The sequence below is a fragment of the Oncorhynchus keta genome, chromosome 6 (assembly GCF_023373465.1).
Source record: "Oncorhynchus keta strain PuntledgeMale-10-30-2019 chromosome 6, Oket_V2, whole genome shotgun sequence".
Classification (NCBI taxonomy): domain Eukaryota; kingdom Metazoa; phylum Chordata; class Actinopteri; order Salmoniformes; family Salmonidae; genus Oncorhynchus; species Oncorhynchus keta.
In genome coordinates, this window is record NC_068426.1 from 8001224 (window position 1) to 8023919 (window position 22696).

A 22696-nucleotide genomic window follows, 5' to 3' on the forward strand; every position below is an offset into this window, starting at 1 on the left:
ATTAGACACATATTCCCCTCAGATTACACAGACCCACTAAGAATAGAAAACAAACTCCCATATTTACTGGGTGAAATGCCACAGTGTGCCATCACAGCAGCAAGATGTGTGACCTGTTACCACAGGAAAAGGGCAACCAGTGAAGAACAAACACCATTGTTAATACAACCCATATTTATGTTTATTTATTGTCCCTTTTGTACTTGAACTATCTGCACATTAAATCAAATCTAATTTTATTGGTCACATACACATACAGTGCATTCGGAAAGTATTCAGACCCCTTGACTTTTTTCCACATTTTCTCAGCAATCGATACACAATACCCCATAATGACAAAGTGAAAACAAGTTTTTCGAAATTTTAGCAAATGTATTAAAAATAAAAGACTGAAATACCTTATTTACATAAGCATTCAGACCTTTTGCTATGAGACTCGAAATTGAGCTCAAGTACATCTTGTTTTCATTGATCATCCTTGAGATGTTTCTACAACTCGATTGGAGTCCACCTGTGGTAAATTCAATTGATTGGACATGATTTGGAAAGGCACACAGCTGTCTATATAAGGTCCCACAGTTGACAGTGCATGTCAGAGCAAAAACCAAGCCATGATGTCAAAGCAATTGTCCATAGAACTCTGAGACAGGATTGTGTCAAGGCACAGATCTGGGTAAGGGCACCAAAAAAATGTCTACAGCATTTAATGTCCCCAAGAACACAGTGGACTCTATCATTTTTAAATGGAAGAAGTTTGGAACCACCAAGACTCTTTCTAGAGCTGGCCGCCCGGCCAAACTGAGCAATCAGGAGAGAAGGGCCTTGGTCAGGGGGGTGACCAAGAACCATATGGTCACTCTGATAGAGCTCGAGTTCCTCTGTGGAGATGAAAGAACCTTCCAGAAGGACAACATTCTCTGCAGCACTCCACCAATCAGGCCTTTATGGTAGAGTGGCCAGTCAAAAGCCACATGACAGCCTGCTTGGAGTTTGCCAAAAGGCACCAAAAGACTCTCAGACCATGAGAGGCAAGATTATCTGGTCTGATGAAACCAAGATTGAACTCTTTGGCCTGAATGCCAAGCGTCAGGTCTGGAGGAAACCTGGCATCGTCAGCATGGTGGTGGCAGCATCATGCTGTGGAGATGTTTTTCAGCGGCAGGGCCTGGGAGACTAGTCAAGATCGAGGGAAAGATGAATGGCACAAAGTAAAGAGAGATGCTCCAGAGTGCTCAGGACCTCAGACTAGGGTGGAAAGTTAATCTTCTAACAGGACAACGACCCTAAGCACACAGCCAAGACAACTCAGACGGGGCTTTCGGGACAAGTAAGTGAGTGTCCTTGAGTAGCCCAGACAGAGCCCAGACTTGAAAATCTGGAAAGACCTGAAAATAGCTGTGCAGCGATGCTCCTCCTCCAACCTGACAGAGCTTGAGAGGATCTGCAGAGAAGAATGGGAGAAACTCCGCAAATACAGGTGTGCCAAGCTTGTAGCGTCATACCCAAGAAGACTCCAGGCTGTAATCACTGCCAAAGATGCTTCAACAAAGTACAGAGTAAAGATGTCTGAATACTTATCTAAATGTGATATCTGTTTTTTATTTTGTGTACATTTACAAACATTTCTAAAAACCTGTTATTGCTTTGTCATTATGGGGTATTGTGTGTAGATTGATCAGGAAAAAAACGATTTAATACATTTTATAATAACGTTGTAACGTTACAAAATGTTGAAAAAGTTAAGGGGTCTGAATACTTTCCGAATGCACAGTATTTAGAAGATGTTATTGCGGGTGTAGCGAAATGCTTGTTACAACACTGAGGCAGCGAAGACCTGCAGCACTACAGAGAGCAAAAACTTTCAACACTTAGAACTGGAGGAATGGAACTACTGGAATTGGAAAGAATAGAACTCTTAGAACTATGGTGTTCTAGAACAGAAAAGGGTTTTCTAATGATCAGTTAGTTAGCCTTTTAAAAGGACACACTTGTATTAGCTAACACAGCATGCCATTGCAACACAGGAGTGATGGTTTCTGATAATGGGCCTCTGCACACCTATGTAGATATTCCAGTTTTTAAAAATCAGACGTTTCTATTTCCATTTCCAGCTAATAATTATTTACAACATTAATGTCTACACTGTATTTCTGATCAATTTTATGTTATTTTAATGGACAAAAAATGTGCTTTTCTTCAAAAAACAAGGACATTTCTAAGTGACCCTAAACTTTTGAATGGTAGTGTAATATTTTACTAAAGCATAATCATTTCATAACTTGCTTTCATTTGTATATACGATCACGTGTCTCTATATTATGCGTGGGAATACTTGGGAACAGATTTACAAAATTGTACACTTGGAGCAGATTTTGTGGTGTTTTTACAGTCTATGTCCAACGTTGAAATTTCTCAACAAAAACATTTACAAAATTTTTAAAAAATTGCCTCAGAAAACATGGGGGAGGTGGGGGGCAACAAATAAAACCACCACGGGCTGCCGGTTGGGGAACCCTGCTCTATATACTTTTCATCAGAGCCCTATGGGGCCTGGTCAAAGTAGTTTACTATATAGGGAATGGACAAATCCACGCCAGTGGGATGGAAAATACTTTTGGTGATCTCAAATTGTTCTGCCAATTCTCACATAGTAAATTAATTGGAAGGAATGATATTTAAAATGATTTGTTATTTAACATATCACAAACCATTTTTTTGAAAATAATGATGAAATTGTCAATTTTAGGCCGTTTTTAGATCTAAAGTATACATGCCTCCTGTAAGACCTTATGAGCTGTGAACCGTCCATGATACAGACAACATCTTGCTGTCATTATACTCCTTATAGTCTGCTTTTAAAGAGTATGTTTAGATTCTGAAATACACATTTTCACATGAATTTTCTCAAGAGTAAAAATATTAATCTCCAAACTACCCTTTTTGATTTTGTTCATTTTAAGACATATTGTTTGGAACAATATACTCTACAAGTACATCACATTTCCAGAGTGGGCTCTGTGCTAATTCTGAAGTTATGAAACATGTTATGAGAACCCACAACACGGTGAATGGGAAAATGGATTTAAAGAGAACTCCCTCTGCTGGTGATTTGCTAAATGTGCAATCCTATATGAGGGCTGTGATGGGCTAATGGGATTTAAGGGATACTTTGGGATAATGGCAGAGTCAGATGAACTCATGGATACAATTTGTATGTCTCTACGTCCAGTATGAAGGAAGTTAGAGGTAGGTTCACGAGCCAATGCTACCTAGCATTAGCGCAATGACTGGAAGTCTATGGGTATCTGCTAGCATAGATTTCCAGTCATTGCGCTAATGCTAGTTAGCAATTGCCCTAGCGCTAGTTAGCAACTTCCTTCAAACTGAGATATTCATTTAAATATTCATATTAATATGTTTTACTGTTGAATAAATTAATGTGAACTAATCACAATCTATACATACTCCATATTTGAGAGCAAACTAAATATTTGTATGAACATAACGATATTCAACAACTGAGATATAAACTGAACAAGTTCGACAGATGTGACTAACAGAAATGGAATAATGTGTCCCTGGACAATAGGGGGGAGGGGTAAAAATCAAAAGTAACAGTCAGTATCTGGTGTGGCCACCAGCTGCATTAAGTACTGCAGTGCATCTCCTCCTTATGGACTGCACCAGATTTGCCGGTTCTTGATGTGAGATGTTACCCAAGTCTTCCACCAAGGCACCTGCAAGTTCCCGGACATTTCTGGGGAGAATGGCCCGAGCCCTCACACTCTGATCCAACAGGTCCCAGACGTGCTCAATGGGATTGAGATCCAGGCTCTTTGCTGGCCATGGCAGAACACTGACCTTCCTGTCACCAGTAGTATAGCTGGTGACATTGTCATGCTGGAGGGTCATGTCAGGATGAGCCTGCAGGAAGGGTACCACATGAGGGAGGAGTATTTCTTCCCTGTAACGTCCCAGACCATGACGGACCCTCCACCTCCAAATCGATCCCTCTCCAGAGTACAGGCCTCGGTGTAATGCTCATTCCTTCAATAATAAATGTGAATCCGACCATCACCCCTGGTGAGACAAAACTGCAACACATCAGTGTAGAGCACTTTTTGCCAGTCCTGTCTGGTCCAACGACGGTGTGTTTGTGCCCATAGGCAACAATGTTGGCGGTGATGTCTGGTGAAGTACTGCCTTACAACAGGCCTACAAGCCCTCAGTCCAGCTTCTCTCAGCCTATTGCAGACAGTCTGAGCACTGATGGAGGGATTGTGTGTTCCTGGTGTAACTCGGACAGTTGTTGTTGCCATTTTGTACCTGTCCCGCAGGTGATAACCTGTTGACTCCAGTTGGTTTGTTAATGGGTTACAGCACATAAGAACGCAATCCTATACTGTATGTTTTATTTGAGCACACCAGATTTCTAATTTCAATAGCACCAGAATACGACACACAACTGTCAGAAGAGAAGAGAGGAGGGTGTAATATTGGAACAGAGGCTAGAATAACACATGATGAGAGAGAGGAGGTGTGAGAGAGAGGGAGAGAGAGGAAGTGTGTGTGAGAGAGAAAGGAGATGTGTGTGAGAGAGAGAGAGAGAGAGAGAGAGAGAGAGAGAGAGAGAGAGAGAGAGAGAGAGAGAGAGTGTGTGAGAGAGAGAGAGAGAGTGTGTGTGTGAGAGAGAGAGAGAGAGAGAGAGAGAGAGAGAGAGAGAGAGAGAGAGAGAGAGAGGAGATGGGTGAGAGAGAGAGAGAGAGAGAGAGAGAGAGAGAGAGAGAGAGAGAGAGAGAGAGAGAGAGAGAGAGAGAGAGAGAGGTGTGTGAGAGAGAGAGAGAGAGAGAGAGAGAGAGAGAGAGAGAGAGAGAGAGTGAGAGAGAGAGAGAGAGAGAGAGAGAGAGAGAGAGAGGGGTGAGAGAGAGAGAGAGAGGTGAGAGTTAGGTATTGTGGAATACAGACACTCATCAAAAAGAAGAAAGAGTGCACGAGGATTGTTGAGGGAATGGAGGTAGGAATCACCTTCACATAAACAGGAGGTAGGAATCACCTTCACATAAACAGGAGGTAGGAATCACCTTCACATAAACAGGAGGTGGGAATCACCTTCACATAAACAGGAGGTGGGAATCACCTTCACATAAACAGGAGGTGGGAATCACCTTCACATAAACAGGAGGTGGGAATCACCTTCACATAAACAGGAGGTGGGAATCACCTTCACATAAACAGGAGTTGGGAATCACCTTCACATAAACAGGAGGTGGGAATCACCTTCACATAAACAGGAGGTGGGAATTACCTTCACATAAACAGGAGGTGGGAATCACCTTCACATAAACAGGAGGTGGGAATCACCTTCACATAAACAGGAGGTGGGAATCACCTTCACATAAACAGGAGGTGGGAATTACCTTCAGGAGGTGGGAATCACCTTCACATAAACAGGAGGTGGGAATCACCTTCACATAAACAGGAGGTGGGAATCACCTTCACATAAACAGGAGGTGGGAATCACCTTCACATAAACAGGAGGTGGGAATTACCTTCACATAAACAGGAGGTGGGAATCACCTTCACATAAACAGGAGGTGGGAATCACCTTCACATAAACAGGAGGTGGGAATCACCTTCACATAAACAGGAGGTGGGAATCACCTTCACATAAACAGGAGGTGGGAATCACCTTCACATAAACAGGAGGTGGGAATCACCTTCACATAAACAGGAGGTGGGAATCAACTTCACATAAACAGGAGGTGGGAATCACCTTCACATAAACAGGAGGTGGGAATCACCTTACAATTTGGATCCCCCTACTTTTCCTGGGGTCCAGCAACATTAAGGCATTTCATAACATTTCATAACACATTAAGTGTGCGTTCCCTCAGGCCACTACTCTACTTCTCATATATCTACAATACAACACCCATCTGTATGTGTGTGTATAGTGAGTGTCTTATCATATGTGTGTGTGTCTCTTCACACTCCCCACTGTTCCATATGGTGTATTTTTAACTGTTTTTTAAATATGTGAAGATTTAAGGGCCAGCCATGCTGCCCTGTTCTGAGCCAATTGTAATTTCCCGAGGTCCCTCTTTGTGGCATCTGACAACGCAACCCAACAGTCGTCCAGGTGCGACAAAACTAGAGCCTGTAAGACCTGACTTGTTGATAGTGCTGTTGATAGTGCTGTTAACAAGGCAGAGCTGCGCTTTATTATGGACAGACTTCTCCCCGTTTACAATCCAGGGTTATTTCAAGCAGTTTAGTCACCACAACTTACTCAATTTCCACCTCATTTATTACAGTATTTAGTTGAGGTTTAGGGTTAAGTGAATGATTTGCCCCAAATACAAGAATTTTAGTTTTTGAAATATTTAGGACAAATGTATTCCTTGACACCTATTCTAAAACTAACTGCAGTTCTTTGTTAAGGGTTGCAGTGATTTCACTCACTGTATTAGCTGACATGTATAGTGTTGAGTAATCCACATACATAGACAAGGCCAGTGGCAATTAGTAAAGATTGAGAAAAAGTAAGGGGCCTAGAAAGCTGCCCTGGGGAATTCCTGATTCTACCTGGATTATTTTGGAGAGGCATCTATTAAATACCCTCTGTGTTCTGTTAGACAGGTAACTCTTTAACCACAATATAGCAGGGGGTGTAAAGCCATAACACATACATTTTTCCATCAGCAGACTATCAATAATGACAGAAGCCGAAGTCTAACAAAACAGCTCCCACAATCAATTTCTCTCAGCCAATCATCAGCCATTTGTGTATGTGTCGTGCTTGTTGAATGTTCTTCCCTATAAGTATGCTGAAAGTCTGTTGTCAATTGTTTTTTTCAGAAATTGACTTAGGGTTGGTAACAGGCTGATTGGTCGGCTATTTGAGCCAGTAAAAGGGGCTTTACTATTATTGGTTAACAGAATTACTTTTATTTCCCTCCAGGCCTGAGGGCACATGCTCTCTACTAGGCTTAGATTGAAGATGTGTCAAATAGGGGTGGCAATATCATCCACTATTATCATCAGTAATGTTGCATTCAAGTTGGCTTGTCATTGTTGATAGATATCAATCATTTTTTTTACCTCTTTCACACCCACTTTACAGAATTCAAAATTGACAATGCTTGTCTTTCATAATTTGGTCAGATATACTTGGATGTGCAGTGTCAGTGTTTGTTGCTGGCATGTCATGCCTAAATTTGCTAATCTCGCTAATGAAAAAAATCATTAAAGTAATTGGCAATATCAGTGGGTTTTGTGATGAATGAGTCATCTGATTCAATGAAGGATGGAGCTGAGTTTGCCTTTTTGCCCAACATTACATGTAAGGTGCTCCTAAACTTTTTTCTGTCATTCTTTATATAATTTATCTTTGTTTCATAGTATAATTTCTTCTTCTTTTTATTCAGTTTAGTCACACGATTTCTCAATTTCCAGTACGTTTGCTAATAGCTTGTGCAAGCCAGACTTATTAGCCATTTATTTTGCCTCATCCATCTCAACCATACAATTTTTAAATTCCTCATCAATCCACAGATATTTAACAGTTTCTACAGTGGTTTTCTTAATGGGTTCATGCTTATCAGTAACTGGAATAAGCAATTTCATAAATGTGTTAACAAAATAATCACTTATTGTTAATCAAACCTATTGTATAACCTCTTGTACACTATATTAGGCCTATCCTTTGGAACTATGGTTTTCCTAGATATGGCTACTATATTATGGTCACTACATCTGATGGATTTGGCTGATGAGTTAAAATCAAATCAAATTTAATTGGTCACATACACGTATTTATCAGATGTTATTGCGGGTGTAGCGAAATGCTTGTGTTTCTAGCTCCACAGGGCAGTAGTATCTAACAATTCACAACAATACACCCAAATCTAAAAGTAAAAGAATGGAATTAAGAAAGTTAAAGTCGGAAGTTTACATACACCTAGCCAACTACATTTCAACTCAGTTTTTCACAATTCCTGACATTTAATCCCAGTAAGAATTCCCTGTTTTAGGTCAGTTAGGATCATCACTTTATTTTAAGAATGTCAAATGTCAGAATAATAGTAGAGACAATTATTTATTTCAGATTTAATTTCTTTCATCACATTCCCAGTGGGTCAGAAGTTTACATACACTCAATTAGTATTTGGTAGCATTGTCTTTAAATTGTTTAACTTGGGTCAAATGTTTTGGGTAGCCTTCCACAAGCTTCCCATAATAAGTTGGGTGAATTTTGGCCCATTCCTCCTGACAAATCTGGTGTAACTGAGTCAGGTTTGTAGGCCTGCTTGCTCGCACACGCTTCTTCAGTTCTGCCCACAAATTGTCTATGGGATTGAGGTCAGGGCATTGTGATGGCCACTCCAATACCTTGACTTTGTTGTCCTTAAGCCATTTTGCCACAACTTTGGAAGTTTGCTTGGGGTCATTGTGTAACATCATCGGATGAGGAAGTGTAGTCGGACCAAAGGGCAGCGTGGTAAGTGTTTATGTTTTTTTATTGAACTGAACACTAATACAAAATAACAAGAGAATAAATGAAACAGTCCTGTAAGGTGCAAACACTAAACAGAAAATAACTACCCACAAAAACCCTGTGGGAAAAAGCTACCTAAGTATGGTTCCCAATCAGAGACAACGACAGACAGCTGTCCCTGATTGCGAACCATACCCGGCCAAAACAAAGATATACAAAAACATAGAAAAAGGAACATAGAATGCCCACCCAAATCACACCCTGACCAAACCAAAATAGAGACATAAAAAGCTCTACGGTCAGGGTATGACACATTGACCCATTTGTGACCAAGCTTTAAGTTCCTGTCTGAATTCTTGTGCTGTTGCTTCAATATATCCACAAAATTTTCCTTCTCACGATGCCATTTATTTTGTGCACCAGTCCCTCCTGCAGCAAAGCACCCCCACAACATGAGGCTGCCACCACCGTGCTTCCCGGTTGGGATGCTGTTCTTTGGCTTGCAAGCTCCCCCTTTTTCCTCCAAACATAACAATGGTCATTATGGCCGAACAGTTCTATTATTGTTTCATCAGACCAAAAAGTACGATCTATGTCCCCATTTGCAGTTGCAAACTGTCGTCTGGCTTTTTTAGGGCGGTTTTGGAGCAGTGTCTTATTCCTTGCAGAGCGGCCTTTCAGGTTATGTTGATATAGCACTCGTTTTACTGTGGATATAGGTACTTTTGTACCTGTTTCCTCTTAGCATCTTCACAAGGTCCTTTGCTGTTGTTCTGGGATTGATTTTGCGCTTTTTGCACCAAAGTACGTTCATCTCTAGGAGACAGGAACGTCTCTTTCCTGAGCGGTATGACGGCTGCGTAGTCCCATGATGTTTCTTTGCAATTTCTCACATGGAATAGCCTTCATTTCTCAGAACAAGAATAAACTGATGAGTATCAGAAGAAAGTGCTTTGTTTCTGGCCATTTTGAGCCTGTAATCGAAACCCACAAATGCTGATGCTCAAGATACTCAACTAGTCTAAAGAAGGACATATTTATTGCTTCCTGAATTACCACAACAGTTTTCAGCTGTGCTAATGTAATTTCAAAAGGTTTTTCTAGCCTTTTAAAATGATAAACTTGGATTAGCTAACACAACGTGCCATTGGAACACAGGAGGGATGGTTTCTGATGATGGGCCTCTACGCCTACGTAGATATTCCTTTCAAAATCACCCATTTCCAGCTACAATAGTCATTTACAACATTAACAATATCTACACTGTTTTTGTGAATAATTTGATGCTATTTGAACCTCTTTCAGCTAGGGGGCACTATTTTTACATTTGGAAAAATAACGTTCCCAATGTAAACGGCCTATTTCTCAGGCCCAGGGACGTGTTTAGTCCCAGGGTCCTTAGCTTATTGATGAGCTTTGAGGGCACTATGGTATTGAACGCTGAGCTGTAATCAATGAATAGTATTAGTAATGGTGTTGGTGTGAGCCATGACCAGCCTTTCAAAGCACTTCCTGGCTACAGACGTGAGTGCAACGGGTTTGTAGTCATTAAGGCAGGTTACCCTAGTGTTCTTGGGCACAGGCACTATGGTGGTCTGCTTAAAACATGTTGGTATTACAGACTCAGACAGGGAGAGCTTGAAAATGTCAGTGAAGACACTTGCCAGTTGGTCAGCGCATGCTAGCAGTACACGTTCTGGTAATCCATCTGGCCCTGCGGCATTGTGAATGTTGATTAAAGGTCTTACTCACATAGGCGGAGGAGAGCATGATCACACAGTCTTCCGGAACAGCTGGTACTCTCATGCATGTTTCAGTGTTATTTGCCTCGAAGCGAGCATAGAAGTAGTTTAGCTCGTCTGGTAGGCTTGTGTCACTGGCCAGTTCTTGGCTGTGCTTCCCTTTGTAGTCTGTAATGGTTTGCAAGCCCTACCCCATCCAACGAGAGTCAGAGCCGGTGTAGTACGATTCGATCTTAGTCCTGTATTGACACTTTGCCTGTTTGATGGTTCGTCTGAGGGCATAGCAAGATATCTTATAAGTCCCACTCCATGAAAGCGGCAGCTCTAGCCTATAGCTCAGTGCGGATGTTGCCTGTAATCCATGGCTTCTGGTTTGGGTATGTACGTATGGTCACTGTGGGGATGACATCATCGATGGATTGATGAAACCAATGACTGATGTGTTGTACTCCTCAATGCCATTGGAGGAATCCCGGAACATGTTCCAGTCTGTGCTAGCAAAACAGTCCTGTAGCATAGCATCTGCTTCATCTGACCACTTTTTAATTGATCTAGTCACTGGTGCTTCTTGCTTTAATTTTTTCTTGTAAGCAGGAATCAGGAGGATATAATGATGGTCCGATTTGCCAAATGGAGGGCGAGGGAGAGCTTTGAATGCGTCTCTGTGTGTGGAGTAAAGGTGGTCCAAAGGTGGTCCCCTCTGGCTGCACGTTTAACATGCTGATAGAAATTTGGTAAAACAGAATTAAGTTTCCCTGCCAAAAGTCTCCAGCTACTAGAAACGTCGCATCTGGATGAGTGTTTTCTTGTTTGCTTATGGTGCAATGCAGCTCATTCAATGCTGTCTTAGTGCCAGCCTCTGACTGTGGTGGTATGTAAACAGCTATGAAAAATACAGATGAAAACTCTCTTGGTAGATATTTTGGTCTACAGCTTATCATGAGATACTCTACCTCAGGCGAGCAATAGCTCGAGACTTCCTTGGATATCGTGCACCAGCTGTTATTTACAAAAATACATAATCCGCCACCCCTTATCTTACCAGAAGCCGCTGTTCTATCCTGCCGGTACAGAGGATAACCAGCCAGCTGTATGTTGATAATGTCGTTGTTCAGCCACGACTCCGTTAAGCATAAGATATTACAGTTTTGAATGTCCCGTTGGTAGTTTAATCTTGTACGTAGGTCATCGATTTTATTATCCAAAGATTGCACATTTGCTAGCAGAATGGAAGGAAGTGGGGGTTTATTTGCCTACGAATTCCCAGAAGGCAGCCCGCCCTTTGGCCCTTTCTTCTCTGCCTTCTCTTCACGCACATGACAGGGATTTGGGCCTGTTCCCGAGGAAGCAGTGTATCCTTCACATCGGGCTCGTCAGACTCGTTAAAGGAAAAAAAGGATTCTGCCAGTCTGCGGTGAATAATCTCAGTCCTGATGTCCATAAGTTATTTTCAGTCATAAGAGACGGTAGCGGCAACATTAAGTACAAAATAATTTAACAAAAAATAAGTTACAAACAACACAAATAAACAAACAATAAAACACAACTCACAAAACGTCTGCCTTCTTCTCCGGTGCCATGTTAGTCATTTCACACATGTTATTCAGATACTGGCTGTTAGCACTTGGTGGTCTATAGCAGCTTCCCACCAGAATGGGCTTTAGGTGAGGCAGATGAACCTGTAGCCATATTACTTCTACAGTTTTTAACATGAGATCCTATTAAAGTTTTACAGGAATGTGGTTCTCAATCTAAACAGTAACACCTCCACCATTGGCATTTCTGTATTTTCTGTAGATGCTATAAACATGTGTTGCTACCACTGTATCATTAAAGGTATTATCTAAGTGAGTTTCAGAGATTGTCAGAATAGCAATGTCATCTGTTACTAGCAAATGATTGATTTCATGAACCTTGTTTCTTAATGCTACATATGTTAACGTGGGCTATTTTGAGCACTTTTCTGGGATCCTTTTGTTTTCATTGCTTTGCTGGGAAGCTTATCAGAAGTAGATATTCTCATGTTATTTATGTTAGTGCAGGGTGAGCTGCACACAGTGGACTTCCTACTAGGGCACACACCACCTCAGTGCTAACAGTATAACTCTGGTTCATAGGCACATGATTACTGCATACAATAGCTGTATGATCAGCAGAACCATTCAGGACAGTAAGAGGGACATGAATTACGTTACCTACATTGTGTCTTCCAACTCCCATGGGATAATATACATTTTCTCAGTGACACAATGGTAGGGATTAACTGAGATGGGCTTGGGTCATTGATAAGTAATTGTCTTATAATGCTGTGAACTAATCCAGGAACCCAAATGATTGGGGTGGATCCAATCCTCAAGCAGAGAGCAAATCTTCAGCTGTTCTCAACTGCCCTTCATAATGTCATTGAATCCCGCATTAAACTATGATAGACTAAATTTCCTGATGCAGGTTATAAAATGTTTGGGAGCAGCTTATCGATGTCCTGTACTCGTGCTCCAGGTAACTGAGACATTTCTCACCATTGAACTGGCCAATACAGGAGGCAGGGATCAGGAGGTAGAAATCACCTTCACATAGACAGGAGAAGGATAGTCCACTTTCCACACACACAAACACACAAACACAGGGAGGGGAAAGACAGAACACCTCCCACACAGAGGAGGGAAGTGGCTATTGTTGCGCGACTGGAACTGTGTGATTTCACTGAGTGCCGGGACAGAAGGTACACACGCACGCACATAAACACACATACAGTCATGGCAGATCACACACGTGTGTGCGTGCGTCTCATGGGACAAGAGTACTCAGCTGCAGCGAAGTACCGATTATATATTGTATAATTAGTGTATGACAACGCATCAAACACACACACACAAACACACCTGGTGACTCACCTCATACAACTATATGATACACACACCTCATCAAATCTGTCTGTACTAGTTATAATTTAGCCTGCCAAGTGTCCCTCTTCATTTTCCTATAATTATACACACGACAAACCGCACACACACACACAACGAGAGAGAGAGAGATGCAGAGAGAGAGATAATCTTTTCAATAATAGATGCAGAGATTGGATTGTTTTTGTACTTCGATGAGAGTCTCGGACTATTAAGTCACTGATTCTTTTTACCGGGCATCGGGAGATACACCGGATCCCAGTTCCTTTTTCAGGACCAAGCTTTCTGCTGCCAATTCTATTTCTACACAATCAAACAGCTTGTCCCCAATTCTCATAGACACGCACACCACACACACTTCCTCCTGAATTACACACTCGCATTTGCCTAGTTCTCAATTTCACATCTTGGAGACCAGTCAGCGGCAAGCTGATTGCAGGCAGGAATCCAGTAATATATAATGATATATGTCATTTAAAGAGATGTGTCTTTATCCAAAACGTGATACAGTATTATGTGTATACATTTTACGTATGGGTGTAACCCTGGTGTTACAAGCGCTACAAAGGACTGGTTAAAATTGCGTTCCACCATGTACGGAGACTCAGGCTGCGTCTCAAGTGGCACCCAATTCACTAAACAGTGCATTACTTTCTGACCAAGGCCCATACAGGTCTGGTCAAAAGTAATACACACTATATAGCAAATAGGGTGGTATTTGGGAGATGGGGTAGCCTAGTGGTTAGAGCGTTGGACTAGTAACCGGAGGGTTGTAAGTTCAAATCCCCGAGCTGACAAGGTACAAATCTGTCATTCTGCCCCTGAACAGGCAGTTAACCCACTGTTCCTAGGCCCTCATTGAAAATAAGAATTTGTACTTTTGTACTGGTTATAAAGGTTAAAAAAAATATTTAAAAAAAAAATGTGAGGAGCACCTACTTTTTTGATTTACACAGTAAATATACATTATTTGATTAACTCAGAGTCTGAACAATCACATTATCCAATGAAATCGATAGTCCCTAGTCCTTTTATGTTCAGGATAGGCTACTGCTGAAATATTATTAAAACTCTGAATCTTCATTGAAAAGTATTTTCCATTAAGTCTACTGTGGTCTTGCACCATGTCTCTTTCCTCTCAATGGGAACCAAACGTGATAAAATAAACTCTAGTTAGCACATGGTTTCTATGTTATGCAATTTGTTGATAGAATGTGATGATAGTTTTAAAAATAAAAAAAACGAACACATTCATTAAATAGGCTACAATTTGTACAAATAGTAGGCTATCTGAACACGTATTTACTACACTCCTGAAAAAAAGAGCGCTATCTAGAACCTAAAATAATGATTTGGCTGTCCCCATAGCAGAATCCTCTGAAGAACCCTTTTTAGTTCCATGTAGAACCCTTTTTAGTTCCATGTAGAACCCTTTTTAGTTCCATGTAGAACCCTTTACACTGATGTTTCTTCATGAAACCCCAAAGAGTTCTACCTGGAACCAGAAAAGGTTCTACCTGGAACCAAAAAGGGTTCTCCTATGGGGACAGCTGAATAATCCTTGTGTGTACAGTACAGTGTTGATAAGATATATTTAAAGCTACTGGTAGTCGATACATAAATGGACCAACCTTGATGAATCAATACTTCTTCTTTTTTTTTTAAAACGTGCAAATGGTTTATACATTTGTTATTATATAATACCTATAAATAGTTTACAAATACTGAGCTAATTCCCCGCTGGCTAGTAATATGCAACATTGGGAGATAAGGTGTCTTTGTTGGTTGTTGATACATTGACTCACATTAGAACCCTCGGTGGTGATGTGTGTTTATGACGGTTGAATTCCTCGTCTGCGGTCAAAACTTCTTTAAAACTCTCTCCAAATAACCGATTAATAATAGGATACAAATGGAATATAGTGGTAGTGTGAAAATCTTTCAATGATGTCATAATCATATATAACAGATCTTACGGTAATTATGTGTGAGTCACGCAGATATTCTTGCTATTCCTTGAAGACTTTAAAAACAGAAGTGTATATTCAACCGGCATAGGGATCAACATGTATTAAAGTTATAGGGTTTTAAGTAACTATAGCCGGTTGTCAAATTCGGATTAAGGTTAGGTATTCTATAGTTTCAGTAGACAACTTTCAGTGAACAGTGAGCCAGCTTTGAAGTCCGTAAAACAGGCATATCGAACGTAATAAACCGTTTGAAATTTTCATAGAAAATTATTGGACGCACAACCGGTGCGCTATGACAAATAGGCTACATTTTCATTCAAATACAGACCAAGGGACAAAGTTAAAGTGTATGCTATACGTTTTTATAAATGCAGGAGTATAATCATTTTCTCGGCTGGCCGAAGAAAATGAGTTTATCTGGTGCCAATAGCAAATACTATAGGCACCATGCAGGTAAACATCGGTAATACATTTAGTTATTATGAAATAGAATATTGGTAATTCCAGTTTAACCTACCCCTGGTTGCCATTTCAGACAGGTGCATGAGCAGCAGAATAGCCGATAGTACATCCAGTATCGGTATGGGAACTTTACCGCGTCTCATGTTCCTTGTTTTGGGGTCAGTTGTCTGTGAACCAGATAGCGCTCCACATTAGGAATTCCCTCGCGACTCCACCGGTGTTGCTCAACATTCTGCCGGTAACGAACATGACAGCGGAACCGTGACAGTGACACGCGGTCCCATATCAGATCACTATATTAAAGCAGAGGGCGTAAAAAAACTAGACTAATAACTGAGCAAGGAAAAGCTGGTCGGTTTGCGTCAACAGACTTCATCTCACTCTCTCTCTCTCTCTCTCTCTCTCTCTCTCTCTCTCTCTCTCACACACACACACAGTCAGGTTCACAGACGCGAGTAAGGGGGGCTTCCTAACAAGCTGAAGACGAATGAGGGATCTCGTGCAGCGGCTGACAGTCAGTCAGACCAATACCATGTTCACATTGATTATAGCAAACGGACATTTTCGAGAAGTTCTAGAGAGGTAACGATTCTCGAGAGACAATACTGTTGTCTACATTTTACCTCGGGAGGTCGCGCAGAAAAAAATCTCATTCAGTTTGTGTAGTGGGTACGATACCGTGGGTAAATCTATTTCTTTACAATAACGTTTGAATTGATTGTCATAGAAACATAAAAACAAGTGCTAATTATTCTAAAAAGGTCTGGCCTATTTTTACAACCTTTGATTTGCATAAAAAGTAAAGTGTTGATTTGATAAAATAATTCAATCATATTAAAACGCATTTAAATATCTAGTTCGCAATAACTTATGTATTGGTTGTCGTAGAAACATTAAAAAAACAGTGTAAGTTATTCAAAAAAGACCTGGCCTACTTGTACAACCTGCATCAAAATTCGTGTTGATTGTCTAGTAATAATCAGGTTATATAAAATTGAAATTAAATCTAATATCCTCAATAGTTTTTTCATTAATTGTCATAGAAACATCAAACTAAATCCAAATTAGTCAAACCCTCAATGGAACTGACGCAAGACATCACCTCCATACAAGTTTCTGCTTTACCAATTGTGTTACAGAATTACCTGCGTTGGCATTTAGCACACCATCTCACAGTACTATCTCAGAGACAAAATATGTAACTTGCCCTCCACACCTCTGGCCCTAACCAAACCGATTGTTTGCTAGGGACCAGGTTGCCACGTGCCTTATCACACCGTCGAGTCAGCCAATCACAGGCTGTAATCTTGGGTTTCAGATCCCCAATTCCTGCCGCCCCTTCTACATCTTCTTCTAGCAGTTGCAGAGAGAGCCTCAAGCTCCTCTTCCCTGCCCAACACAACTGGATTCATTCCCAAATCTGTGGGATGGTGTGCTTGTATAAAGTAAGTTGTGGAAACTCTATCAGTGTATAGTACTGCTGGTTGTTCAATAATGTATAGCTTTTAGTTCTATACAGTTCTTTGCCAATAGTTTCTTCTCTATTCTGTAAGGTGCTGTATCTGTGCTTTCTTGCCCTGGTGTATTCATTTGGTATGTGAATATTCATTGTCTCTATTGTCTCTTGTTAGAGAACCACTACCATTCTAGAACCACTACCATTCTAGAACCACTACCATTCTACCTTTTATATGTCTGCCTGTGTATAGCAATACAGTATACCTGTGTGTAACTGTGAGGTTGAATCATTACCCATCTCCTCTGACCGACAAAATACGCAGAGCCAAACGGTGTGTAATTAAGGAGCACAATGATGTATAATTACTGAGCACAGTGTGTAACTATTGATGTACAGTTGAAGTCAGAGGTTTACGTAGACCTTAATCTAATACATTTAAACTCAGTGTTTCACAATTCCTGACATTTAATCCAAGTAAAAATTCCCTGTCTTAGGTCAGTTAGGATCACCACTTTATTTTAAGAATGTGAAATGTCAAAATAATAGTAGAGAGATGAAAGGTTTTCCTCCTCTTCCTCTGAAGAGGTGTAGTAGCAAGGATTGGACCAAGATGCGGCATGGTAAGTGTCCATGGTTGTTTATTCAAAAACATAGACTGAACACTCAATGAAATACAAAACAATAAACGTGAACAAAACCGAAACAGTACAGTGTGACGAACAAACACAGGCACGGAAACAATCACCCAGGCTACCTAAGTATGATTCTCAGAGACAACTAACGACACCTGCCTCTGATTGAGAACCATACTAGGCCGAACACAGAAAACCAACCTAGAAACACAAAACATAGAATGCCCACCCAACTCACGTCCTGACCAACTAAAACATACAAATAACACAAGAACTAGGTTCAGAACGTGACAGTACCCCCCCTCCCTCCCAAGGTGCGGACTCCGGCCGCAAAACCTGAACCCATAGGGGAGGGTCTGGGTGGGCATCTGTCCGCGGTGGCGGCTCTGGCACTGGACGTGGACCCCACTCCACCATAGTCTTAGTCCGCCTCTGTGGCCTCCTAGGAACCCTAATAAATAGGCCCACAGGACTGAGGGACCCCCCCTGGACAAATTACTCCGGACTGAGGGGCAGCTCAGGACTGAGAGGTAGCTCAGGCTGGTTGACGGCTCTGGCAGCTTCTGGCTGACTGGCGGCTCTGGCGGCTCCATGCTGACTGGCGGCTCTGGCGGCTCCTGGCTGGCTGACGGCTCTGGCAGCTCCTGGCTGGCTGACGGCTCTGGCAGCTCCTGGCTGGCTGACGGCTCTGGCGGCTCCAAGCTGACTGGCGGCTCCAAGCTGACTGACGGCTCTGGCGGCTCCTGGCTGGCTGACGGCTCTGGCGGCTCCAAGCTGACTGGCGGCTCTGGCGGCTCCTGGCTGGCTGACGGCTCTGGCAGCTCCTGGCTGGCTGACGGCTCTGGCAGCTCCTGGCTGGCTGACGGCTCTGGCGGCTCCAAGCTGACTGACGGCTCTGGCGGCTCCTGACTGGCTGACGGCTCTGGCGGCTCCAAGCTGACTGACGGCTCTTGCGGCTCCTGACTGGCTGGCGGCTCCAAGCTGACTGGCGGCTCTGGCGGCTCCATGCTGACTGGCGGCTCTGGCGGCTCCATGCTGACTGGCGGCTCTGGCGGCTCCATGCTGACTGGCGGCTCTGGCGGCTCCATGCTGACTGGCGGCTCTGGCGGCTCAGGACAGACTGGCGGCTCTGGCAGCTCAGGACAGACGGGAGACTCTAGCAGCTCTGGACAGGGGAGAGACTAGCAGCTCTGGACAGGCGGGAGACTAGCAGCTCTGGACAGGTGGGAGACTCTAGCAGCTCTGGAGAGATGGGAGACTCTAGCAGCTCTGGACATGCGGGAGACTAGCAGCTCCGTTGAGACGGGAGACTCTAGCAGCTCTGGACATGCGGGAGACTAGCAGCTCCGTTGAGACGGGAGACTCTAGCAGCTCTGGAGAGATGGGAGACACTAGCAGCTTTGGACAGGCAGGAGACCCTGTAGGGAGGAGACAGAGAGACAGCCTGGTGCGTGGGGCTGCCACAGTAGGGCTGGTGCGTGGAGGTGCGACTGGATGGACCGGACCGTGAAGGCGTACTGGAGATCTTGAGAGCAGGGCTGGCACCATCCGCCCTGGCTGGATCTTCACCCTAGCCCGGCAGATGTGGGGAGCTGGGATGTAGCGCACCGGGCTAAGCACGCGTACTGGGGACACCGTGCGTTTCACCGCACAACACGGTGCCTGATCAGTACAACGCCCGCCAAGGTTAGCACTGCTAGGAGTACTGTAGCGCTGAGCTGGCACAGGACATGCAGGGCTAGGGAGGTGCACAGGAGGCCTGGTGCGTGAGTCTGGCACAATCTTCACCAGATGACTAGCACGCGCCTCAGGACGAGTATGGAGAGCTGACCCAGGTGCCATCAAATCCCCGACACGCTCCGTTGGGCGAATGCCGTGCCTCATGCACCAACACAGCACCTCCCTCATAACGCTCTCCTCCAATTTCCCCATTAACCCCTTCACTGTCTCTGCTTCGCTCACCTCCAACACCGGCTCTGGTTCCATCCTTGGCTCCTCACAGTATACAGGGGGAGTTGGCTCAGGTCTGACTCCTGACTCTGCCACACTCTCCCTGTGCCCCCCGCCAAGAAATGTTTGGGGCTGCCTCTCAGGCTTCCAGCCGCGCTGCCGTGCTAGCTCCTCGTAATGCCGCCTCTCTGCTTTCGCTGCCTCCAGCTCTGCTTTGGGGCGGCGATATTCCCCTGGCTCTGACAGGGTCCTTTTCCGTCCAACACGTCCTCCCATGTCCATGAGTCTTGTGATGCTGGCCGCTGATGCTGCTGCTGTCTCTCCTGCTGCACTTTGGGGCAGCGATAATCCCCTGGCTTTGCCCAGGGTCCTCTTCCCTCCAGGATTTCCTCCCACGTCCAGGAGTCTTGGGTCTTCGGCCGCTGTTGCTGCTGCCCGTTACCACGCCGCTTGGTCCTTGGTTGGTGGGTGATTCTGTAAAGGTTTTCCTCCTCTTCCTCTGAAGAGGTGTAGCAAGGATCGGACCAAGGTAAGTGTCCATGGTTGTTTATTTAAAAACATAAACTGAACACTCAATGACTACAAAACAATAAACGCGAACAAACACAAACACAGACACGGAAACAATCACCCAAAAAACAACAGTGAACCCCTGGCTACCTAAGTATAATTCTCAATCAGAGACAACTAACGACACCTGCCTCTGATTGAGAACCATACTAGGCCAAACACAGAAAACCAGCCTAGAAACACAAATAATAGAATGCCCACCCAACTCACGTCCTGACCAACTAAAACAAACAAATAACACAAGAATTAGGGTCAGAACGTGACAAGATAATTATTTATTTCAGCTTTTATTTCTTTCATCACATTCCCAGTGGGTCAGAAGTTTACATACACTCAATTAGTATTTGGTAGCATTGCTTTTAAATTGTTAAACTTCCGTCAAACTTTTCGGGTAGCCTTCCACAAGCTTCCCAAAATAAGTTGGGTGAATTTTGTCCCATTCCTCCTGACAGAGCTTGTGTAACTGAGTCAGGTTGGTGGGCCTCCTTGCTCGCACACGCTTTTTCAGTTCTGCCCACACTTTTTCTATGGGAAAGTGGTGATCCTAACTGACCTAAGACAGGGAATTTTAACTTGGATTAAATGTCAGCAATTGTGAAAAACTGAGTTGAAATGTATTTGGCTCAGGTGTATGTAAACTTCCTACTTCAACTTTAATTACACGATGTATAGGTCCCCTTGTCGGCCCAGTGTCCTGTCCACTGTTTTGATTCAAGGAGCTTATGAAGACAACACTGAGTGACTTGTTCCTGCCAAAATAACTACACAACCCTGAAGACCTCCACCTGACTGGCTGCCACCACAACCCTAAATACCTCCACCACAACCCTAAATACCTCCACCACAGCCCTAAATACCTCCACCACAACCCTGGAGACCTCCACAACCCTGAAGACCTCCACAACCCTGAAGACCTCAGCAACCCTGAAGACCTCAGCAACCCTGAAGACCTCAGCAACCCTGAAGACCTCAGCAACCCTGAAGACCTCAGCAACCCTGAAGACCTCCGCAACCATGAAGACCTCCGCAACCATGAAGACCTCCGCAACCATGAAGACCTCCACAACCATGAAGACCTCCACAACCATGAAGACCTCCACAACCATGAAGACCTTTTCAACCATGAAGACCTCCTCAACCATGAAGACCTCCACAACCATGAAGACCTCCACAGCCATGAAGACCTCCACAACCATGAAGACCTCCACAACCATGAAGACCTCCGCAACCATGAAGACCTCCACAACCATGAAGATCTCCACAACCATGAAGACCTCCACAACCATGAAGACCTCCGCAACCATGAAGACCTCCACAACCATGAAGACCTCCACAACCATGAAGACCTCCACAACCATGAAGACCTCCACAACCATGAAGACCTCCACAACCCTGAAGACCTCCGCAACCATGAAGACCTTTTCAACCATGAAGACCTCCTCAACCATGAAGACCTCCACAACCATGAAGACCTCCTCAACCATGAAGACCTCCACAACCACGAAGACCTCCGCAACCATGAAGACCTCCACAACCCTAAATCCTCCACCTGTCTGCCACATTGACTCTCACTCAGAATAATCTGTTGAAGTCAAGTTTAATTTTGGATAAGCAGAAAATGCTGTGTTCTACATGTTGCACTGGACCAGAGCATCTATAATGGGGTTTGGTTGGATTATGATGTACTAATGACTCATATGTGACACTTGAAACCTGTTAAGTTTATTTAACCTTTATTTAACTTTGGCAATTAAGTTAAGATCAATCTCTTATTTACAAAGACGGCCTACCAGGGAACAGTGGGTCAACTGCCTTGTTCAGGGGCAGAACAACAGAGTTCTACCTGGTCAGCTCGGGGATTCGAGCTTGCAACCTTTCAGTTACTAGTCCAACACCCTAACCACTAGGCTACCTTCCGCCCCATGAGTCATGCAACAGAAAACCCAGTGCCTAAAGGATGGTACGGCTACGGATACCAAAAGTACTGGGTAGGTCATGGTTTCATCCACACTGGTATGAAGTGAAGTCTCCCCTGTCCGGCTGTCATGGCCCGGGTATGTTACTACTCGCCAGTGGGCAGGGGCCCCATTTCATAATGGAGGATTTGTGGGAGTTTGACCGATTTTATGAATTTATGTTCTAATATGAATTACATGTTGTTTCGTCTATATAAAGGTATTTGAGTAGCTGTTCTTGGAAGATGTTAAACTGTCTTATAAATCAGTTACTTTGAGGTTCTGAGGCTGTAAAACGGATTGTCAATTTCTCTCTGAGGAAGATGAGACATTTGTCTTTTGATATGGAAGGTGTTGTAATTCCTTCCCCAAACTAACATATTTAATTGTTTTAAGATGGTCATACCAATAATTATTTAGCTATTAGATTTAGAATTTCAGGACCCCTGTAGGTATAAAAAAATATATATGTATATAAATAAATAAGTTTGTTTTGAAATGTCTGTCCTATCAATATGGCAGATCTAGATCTCAGGTAGCCTAGTGGGTAGAGCGT

The 22696-nt window shown here is 43.3% G+C and overlaps 2 protein-coding genes across 2 annotated transcripts in view; one reads left to right on the forward strand and one right to left on the reverse strand.

The window, feature by feature from the left end:
• LOC118385715 (relaxin receptor 2-like) overlaps positions 1-16064 on the reverse strand; it is a 297386-nt gene extending 281322 nt beyond the window's left edge. The window contains exon 1 of the mRNA XM_052520430.1: positions 15630-16064. Within this exon, the coding sequence (XP_052376390.1) occupies positions 15630-15717 (88 nt within the window). The 5' untranslated portion in view covers positions 15718-16064. The remainder of the gene's footprint in view (positions 1-15629) is intronic.
• Positions 16065-17643: 1579 nt separating this feature from the next.
• LOC127930821 (histidine-rich glycoprotein-like) lies at positions 17644-21750 on the forward strand. The gene is made up of 2 exons (XM_052521748.1): positions 17644-17653; positions 20963-21750. Exons 1-2 carry the CDS (start codon positions 17644-17646, stop codon positions 21748-21750), a joined length of 798 nt encoding a protein of 265 aa, XP_052377708.1.
• Positions 21751-22696: the final 946 nt, after the last annotated feature.